The sequence below is a fragment of the Frankliniella occidentalis genome, unplaced genomic scaffold (genome assembly GCF_000697945.3).
Source record: "Frankliniella occidentalis isolate FOCC.00 unplaced genomic scaffold, Focc_3.1 Scaffold53, whole genome shotgun sequence".
NCBI lineage: Eukaryota > Metazoa > Arthropoda > Insecta > Thysanoptera > Thripidae > Frankliniella > Frankliniella occidentalis.
The window spans coordinates 1,596,649-1,604,389 of record NW_026267183.1 but is presented as its reverse complement, the minus strand read 5'-3'; the positions used below and the strand labels follow the sequence as shown (position 1 = coordinate 1,604,389).

The 7,741-nt window shown below is 47.3% G+C and overlaps 1 protein-coding gene across 1 annotated transcript; it reads left to right on the top strand.

Annotated features, from left to right (window-relative positions):
- Positions 1-127: 127 nt before the first annotated feature.
- LOC127749430 (patj homolog) lies at positions 128-4,603 on the top strand (the record flags this gene model as incomplete). The annotated part of the gene is given in 3 exon segments (XM_052267489.1): positions 128-463; positions 694-936; positions 2,117-4,603. Coding segments are annotated over 3 exon segments (981 nt in total), but the record flags the coding sequence as incomplete, so codon positions are not given.
- Between the last annotated feature and the right edge of the window lie 3,138 nt (positions 4,604-7,741).

Genomic DNA, 7,741 nt, shown 5'->3' with positions numbered 1-7,741 from the left:
GAAAAAACATGAAAAAATAGAAAAATTGGTGTACGCTTGAATTGATAGTGAAGTACCCCTCTGTTCTCCCCCATCTGCCCCTACCACCTGCAGCTGTCTGACCTCTCCGTCTGTTTTCCCGTTCCAGGTGGCGCAGCTGTGCAAGTTCGGCGAGGGTGGCGGCCTGGGCATCAGCCTGGAGGGCACGGTGGACGTGGAGGACGGGCAGGAAGTGCGCCCCCACCACTACATCCGCTCCATCCTGCCCGAGGGCCCCGTCGGCTCCAACGGCCTGCTGCGCTCCGGCGACGAGCTGCTCGAGGTGAACGGCCACCGCCTGCTCGGCATGAACCACATCGAGGTGGTGAGCATCCTCAAGGACCTGCCGGTGAGCGTGCGCATGGTGTGCGCGCGGCGCGACGGCGAGGCGCCGCCCTACCGGCTCATCGACACCTCGCAGGACCGGGCAGCGTTCGCGGCCAGGGTGAGTGTCGCCTCAGAGATGGACGGGGGTTGTTTCTTCACGACCAAGTGCGATAGGGTACTTTTTGTTGCTTTCGTGGTTCAGATGTAACCGGATATAACAATTAGCCCGCGAAAAGAAAACAACACCACGCCTGTCCACGTGGTTTTCTTAATCCCCGATTCAGCATTGAAGCATTTTTCTCTCGCGGGCTGCGACACTAACGCTTTCTACTTTCTCCTTCTGTACAGAGTTTATTGGGAGGATCGCTGCAGAATCTGATCCCCGCGACGGAACGCCTGGTAAAAGCAAAATCGGACGGCTCTCTGGCGTCGACCACAACAACGGCAACAGCTACGGACGCCAGCTTCTCCAAGATGAAGTCGAGATCACTCGAACCACTCACTGGTTTGGCCATGTGGAGCTCAGAACCACAAATTATTGAGCTCACTAAAGGTGAACGTGGCCTGGGCTTCTCCATTCTAGACTACCAGGTGAGAGGAAGGTGGCAGGCACAGTCACATTCATTCTATATTTACATCTAAAAGAAACTGTAGGCAACGAACACATTTCTTTACATCACAATATCACATCAGTTTACTTTTTGCATACCCAAAACATTATTTGTTCAAAACTCATCATAAAAGTTTTTCATACAAGTTTTACGTTTTCTCATACTAAACATCCAAAGCATATAATGTTGTTGTTTTTTCCCCAGTAATCATTTTAAAAAAATATCTAGAACCTGTCAAGCCTGTACTTATCAAAAATTATCATGTTTGTGGAAATGAAATTGAAACACCTCTCATTATTAAATTATCTTCTCAGTGTACTACTATCATACCATCTACAACAAAATCATCCAAATCATCTCTGTCATATTATGACCCCTTTTCACAAAAAACTTGGTGAAATATACACAACTCTTTTACTCACCCGCCTTTCGGTATTTGGTTGCCCATTGCTAATACTGGCAAGAAAATTCATTTCTCTCCTGCCAGTAGGATCCTACTTTTATTAAAAAATTTCATAGATCGTTGAAGATTTCTGATTTAGAGGGGCTTATATTAGTGCCCTAAAAACCTAATAGGTGTTTGACTAAACCTAAGAAATCTGATCCTTCTGTATTTTTTCCTCTTACTGTTTTTATACATTAACATCTTTGGTGCAACGCTTCAATTAAAAACTTGGGAGAAACAGGAAAGCAGGATAGGATATTGTTGTGGCCTTGCCGCACAGAGTTTGTCAAACCCCCTTTTTCTACGTATTTTAAAAGTAATCTATTGCTTCATTTGCGTAACTTTTCCATTTTACTACAAATACTATTTATTTTCATTGCTTATCTATATCCTACACCCTCAACACAGAGGGTGTCAAATTTAAGTTATTCAAAATCCAAATCAGACCTACCAATGATTCATTTGGTCATATCTCTTGTATTTCCTTCTACACTTGTGCACCACTTACTATAAATTTAAAATTTTATTTTTACATAATTTAGATAAAATGTTGTTTTGTGTTTGGGGTTTGGAGGGTTGGATCACTTACCTCTCACAGTATACACAAGCACTCCCTTGGTTTTTATTTCACATTTATTTCCAGATATACAGTACTTTTAAAAAATCTTACAAAAATAAAGTGTTTAATACAACATGTTTTTCTTTCTTCTTACAGGACCCAATGAACCCGAGCGAAACTGTAATTGTCATCAGATCTTTGGTACCTGGAGGTGTGGCCCAAATGGATGGTCGGCTCATTCCTGGAGATCGACTTCTGTTTGTAAACAACACTGTGCTGGAAAATGCATCTTTGGATCAAGCTGTTCAAGCCCTCAAAGGAGCGCCAAAAGGAGTTGTGCGCATTGGAGTTGCCAAACCCCTGCCCATCCCAGATAGTGTGTCGCAGTCTGCTTCCCACTCACAGGTGAGTGAGACTCCTGCCCTGTCTCTGCCAACCACAACACAGCATGTTGAGTATTATGATGACTTGGGCAGTGACAACGATCCAGAAGTGGATGCTGACGCCAATTCAGATAGCCCGCAACAGGCTGGATTACTCAAGTCTGAGAGCTTTTAAGTTGAATACGTATTCAAATTGCTCATTTTTACAAGTTTTTGATATGATTCATTTGGATTGTTTTTAATTTGACTCAACGTTGGTCTATTTGTATGCAACATACATTAATTCAAAACACCAATTTATCTTTAAGTTAATGCATTTAAAATTTTATGTTTTGAAGAAAGTTTATTTGTGAGTGATGCTGTTTTCTTCTTTTGGAGCATGGTACTGCCATTTAATTTGCCCAAATAAGCTTCATCAGAAGTCTAGAGTTTAGAGTCCAACAATAATACCGTCCTGAAAAAAATTGGGTAGTTTCAAGTCAATACGTACTTCTATTCGCACCACTGAATACTGCACTCAAACTGTGCAAAAGTCGGACTATTCATTTACAATACTGCTGACCTGGAGTATTAAAGCAGTATTTATGGTTTCTAGCAGTTTTGCAAAAGACAAAAATGTTCTGTTTGCTTACTTGCATTTAATAAATAAGGCTGATTTTGATTTAAGCAAAAATATGTGATAGACTGGCATCAGTTGTTGAGTTTTGTAAAGAGATGGACAGTTTACTAGGTTCGAATTTCACAAGGCAACAAGGTATTCCATTCCATTTTAACATAGTCAAAGAATGCAATAAAATCTGCCAAGCTCAAATATGAAAGATAATTTAGCCATGACTCATTAGTTTTTATCAAGAAAACGACTGTTTGATTACCTGCATGATCGTTGCCCTTCCTGCTGGCAGGAAGCAGTTTTGCTGCCTGATATGTTGAGGCCAGTGAGAGAACAGTCAAAGTTTCATCATGCCTGTAATCAGAGAAAGTATTTCACACATCTTGGGACCTTTATATCTTCTGAATTTAGTTACAATACTATTTAAATGTAAGTTTCTGGCAGGTTTTATTGAGCCAGTATTGTTATTAATTATTGTCATTTTTATGAAAACTCCGCGTCGTGTAGAACAACAACCCACACTATTTATTATACTTGACTTATTTTTATTTACTTATTATCTTTACTTTCTATTGGGCTCTTGACAAAATGTACCATATTCCATAGGATAAGCGAATCAGAGATTTATTTATAGTGTTGCTGGATGAAATGAATTTTTGTTAGTCCTAGATTAATTATATGTCCCTTTATGGATATTCCACCCAAGAAAAATGCAAGACTTTGGAATGATGTCAACCTCTTTAGATTAGCCCCTTGACTAGTTCTTTGTTGTACTTCATGCAACAGTAATCCTGTCTTCTTGTCATGGAACCCTGATTGTTAGTGACTGCGGTGTGGTAGCAATGGAAAGATATCATCTTATCTGGCACAGAAGAGAATGCAAATCATTTTATTTTGGCATTGTACTTTCCTCAGAGTGGGTGGTAAGAGTCTGGCAAGCCTGCATTTGTGGGATTTGTAGAGCATGACACTGTCCCTGTAGCTGCCTGTTCAGGGAGCAGAGAGACAATCACTGCTTTCGCCATCAAGTAGCTTCAGTTTTTCGTGTACTCAGAAATCTTGTTATTGTTGTTTGTTCTTCTTCTCTACTCCAGCCCTGTGCTGCCAACAGTTTATTTATAGTTATAGTTTGATTTAGCTGTCACTATATTCAAGCCTTTCAGAAATTATAAAAAGAGCTGAGGTATTGCGCATATTTCAACTCTGTAAACTTATAGAAATTAATGTTTTGCAAGCAGCACGCAGATTGCTCATCAGGCGTCTTTTTCACAAAAAAGTTTAGAATTATCTTCTCTTGGGTCTCTGCTTTGTTCTTTGAATTATTTACTTCAATGCAATCTTCCACCAAGCTTGAGCAAGGTGCTACTGCCTCAGTGCAGCCACAGATTGGCAAACAGACCCTGTTCTGCAGACGCATTTTTAAGGAAGTCAACCGTTCATTCCTTGTTGCTTGCCTGGCTGCCCGCCTGCCTATGAAAGTGCGTATAGAAATGACAAGTTGCCCGGGTGCACCATTCTTACCACAGTCACACAAATGAAGTAATGATGAAGGTTGCTCCTAGTTTGTGTCAATATTTTTTATTTATATGTATTTCAGTTTTGATTTGTAACGTGTACTTGAAATAAATAAAACATTTTCCACCCTTACAAGGTTATGGCTATGTGTTGTCCTGGACATTGCCACTCTTTTTACACATTTCCATGTGGCTAATCCTCGGTACCCATCTAAATTAAAATATATAATTTAGGACAAGACAACCTATTAATTCGTGTTGGCAGAAAATAAACTAATCTTTCAAACTTGGAGATGAGAATAAATCAGGCTGGAGGTAGCGAGTGACTGGGAGCTTGCTAGTTATCAGCATGAAGCTTGACCTGAGTAGTGTAGAAAAGTGTGGCTTCTTCATACCATTCTAACTGCTTCTTGGTAGTTTTCTGATTTCATTGTAGCTCCTCTCTGCTACTACAGGTACATCTTTTCTAAACTGTTTTCATTTGACATCATCGCAATGTTGTCATTTTTTAGTATTCCTTATATTTTTTACAACTGAATAAAAAACAAACAAGCTTTTTTTTCTGCTGGTTATAATCTATAAATTGATTTTGTAGAGAGTTTATTTTTCCGAGAGAAATTCACAACAAATACATAGTATTGGCATTTCTTGCGCAGCTAGAACTTTGCCATAATTTGACATTGTGCATGACTACCTCCATAGTTTAAGGTAGAATATAATTTAGTATCGCAATTTTTTCTCTGAACTATCTCTACTATTTCCGCAAAGAATTTGCTTATGCAGCGCCAAGCTAGTATATCCATTGACTATTGTCAGTCTCTCACTATCCACCTTGTCAGAAAATAAGTTCAAAATCTCTACTTTACTAGTTATGGATTTACCAAAAATGTATTGGTCCTGCAAGTTTCCAGATCCCAGAGTCCCTACAGTTATTATTCTCCTTAAAAAGAAACACACCGCTAAATAATTTTATTTGCCAAAATTCTCTAGTCACCGTTGGATCACCGAACATTTGCAATGTCTCGACACTTGTGCCGCCGGGGAGGGCGCCGCAACTACTCACCCAGTGGGTGAACAGGTGTCTCTCCTCCTGCGGGCCGACGACGACCTCCCACCGAAGACGTCCTCGCCGGCGCTCCGCTCGCCTTGCTCTTCGTCCTCAAGACTGCTGCAGGTCGTGTGCGCGCCGCCCGCTCGCGCGCCTCCTCCCCCTCCTCCTCCACCCCGAGGACGCCGCAGTGGCGTACGCGGAGGCGGAGGAGAGGCGGCGGGCGGCAGGACGCTCGGGGCGGGCGCGTGCTGTGCGCTCGGCCCCGCGGCAGGATGCGGTCTGGCGCGGGATGCTGGGGCTGGCGCGCGCTGGACCGGCCCGGCGGCCCCCCGCGGGCGGTCGGGTGGGTGGGGTGTTCGGCCGTGCCGTGCCTTGCCTTGCCTTGCCTTGCCGCGGCAAAGGGGTGGCGGGGAGTGGGCGGGGGAACAACCCCTCCCCCCGCCCCGCCCGCTCCGCGCGCAGCCAGCCCGCGGCTACTACTGCTCTCGCGAAAACTCACCTCAGCTTGTTCTCTCCTCGAACCATGTCAGCCAAGCCATTAAGCTAGTACGCGCCTGGCTGGCTATCTATCTATCATCGTCTCCCTCCTCCTCTCTCTCTCTCTCTCTCTCTCTCTCTCTCTCTCTCTCTCTCTCTCTCTCCGTCCCTCCTAAACCCCTTCGCGTCTCCCATCTCTCTCCTTCTCCCTTTCTCCCCCTGACCGACCGTAAGAGATGACAGCGGTCCGGTGTGATGAATCCCTTCCCGATTGGTCTCTTTGGGACGCACAAAAAGGGCGAGGGCGAGCCCGTTCCGAGCGCGCGCCGACGCTGCCGCTAGTGGTGGTGATGGTGGCGGCGGTGGGGAGGGCGAGCGAGGCGAGGAGAAGGCTTTCATTTCACGAGCACGAATGCCCACTTTGCCCCCCGTCCTGGTGTATTGCTCACATTCGCAGTGAGAGAGAGGAATGTAGTAGGAGGCGGCCTGGTTGTAGGTGGGTGTGGGAGGCAAGTGCACGGCATAGCAGGCCGGGAGTGCGGAAGTATTATTAGGGCACATGCGGGTGGGGCGGGGCGAGGCGGGGCGAGGCGCGGAGGCGTGGGGCGCTCCTGCAGGTGGCGCCTGTCGCTGCCGGCGGCCCCGCGTCTCTAACGTATAGGTCCCCACCGACCGAGCGTTGGCGAGGGGCGTGCTGAGGACGCCTCTATGGCCCGGGGGCGGCCCCCCGCTCACACTCGTTCTGGCCGACTTAGTTGGTTTTCGTCTTACGCGCTTCTCCCTCCCTCCCCCTCCCCCCTCCTTCCCTTTCTCTGTGTTCTCTCTTCTCCAGCGCGCTCGCCTCTCTTAGCCGAACGCCAATTTTCGCTCCAGGCGGCGGCGGCGCCGGCGGTGGCTTCAGCAGCAGCTGCAAAAGGGGCAGCGCCCTTCGCCCCCCTCACCCTCTCCTCTGCCGCTGATCCTACACGGCTTGAGGGAGCAGGCAGAGGAAGAAAAGCGGATTTCTCTCTTGGCAATACCTCTCTCTCACACAATCACACCTTCCACACTTTGTGCGACCAACGGAATTTTCCCTCTTTCTGGCCCCCTCCCCCCGCGGGATCAAGAAGAGAGATTTCTATGCGGCCGCTGTGCCCAAGAAAGTCAAGTCAAGCAGAGAGTGCCGAGTAGCTGTCGGGGCGGGCCGCGAGCGCCGTGGAGGTAGGCAGCGCTCTGGCCCTTGGCGCGCGGGCGCTGTGCGGCTCTGCCTAACCTGCCGCTCGCGGGCGTCCCGCTCTGCTGCTCTCTCGCTAGCTCGCCACTAGAGACCCGCTGCTGGCTGCCGCCAGCGCCTGCCCGCTCGCACCGCTCGCAACCCACACACCCACACACCCACACACACACACACACACACACCAAACGAATGGCTACTCTTGCATTCCTTTTGTTTGAAAAGGAATGGCGCGGCCACCGAGAGAGAGAAAGAGAGCGGAAATTTACACAGCAGTGCGTTACGTGAGCGTGAGCTGTCGAAGTGGTTTGCGCGGTGCGGCGGTGTGTGGCTGGCTCGCGGGTCGTGCCCTTTGTCGCGGGGAGGTGGCCGTGTGAGCGCGAGGCTCTCTGGGCAGCAGGGAGGGGACGCGCACCCGCGCTCAGCGTGTCCTCTGGTTATTTCAACAAACAAATCAATTTCCTCGCTCGGCCCACGCGCCCGCCCCGGTAGGGTCCAAACCCCTTCGTGATGGGGTGGCACCCCCCGCCCCCTCC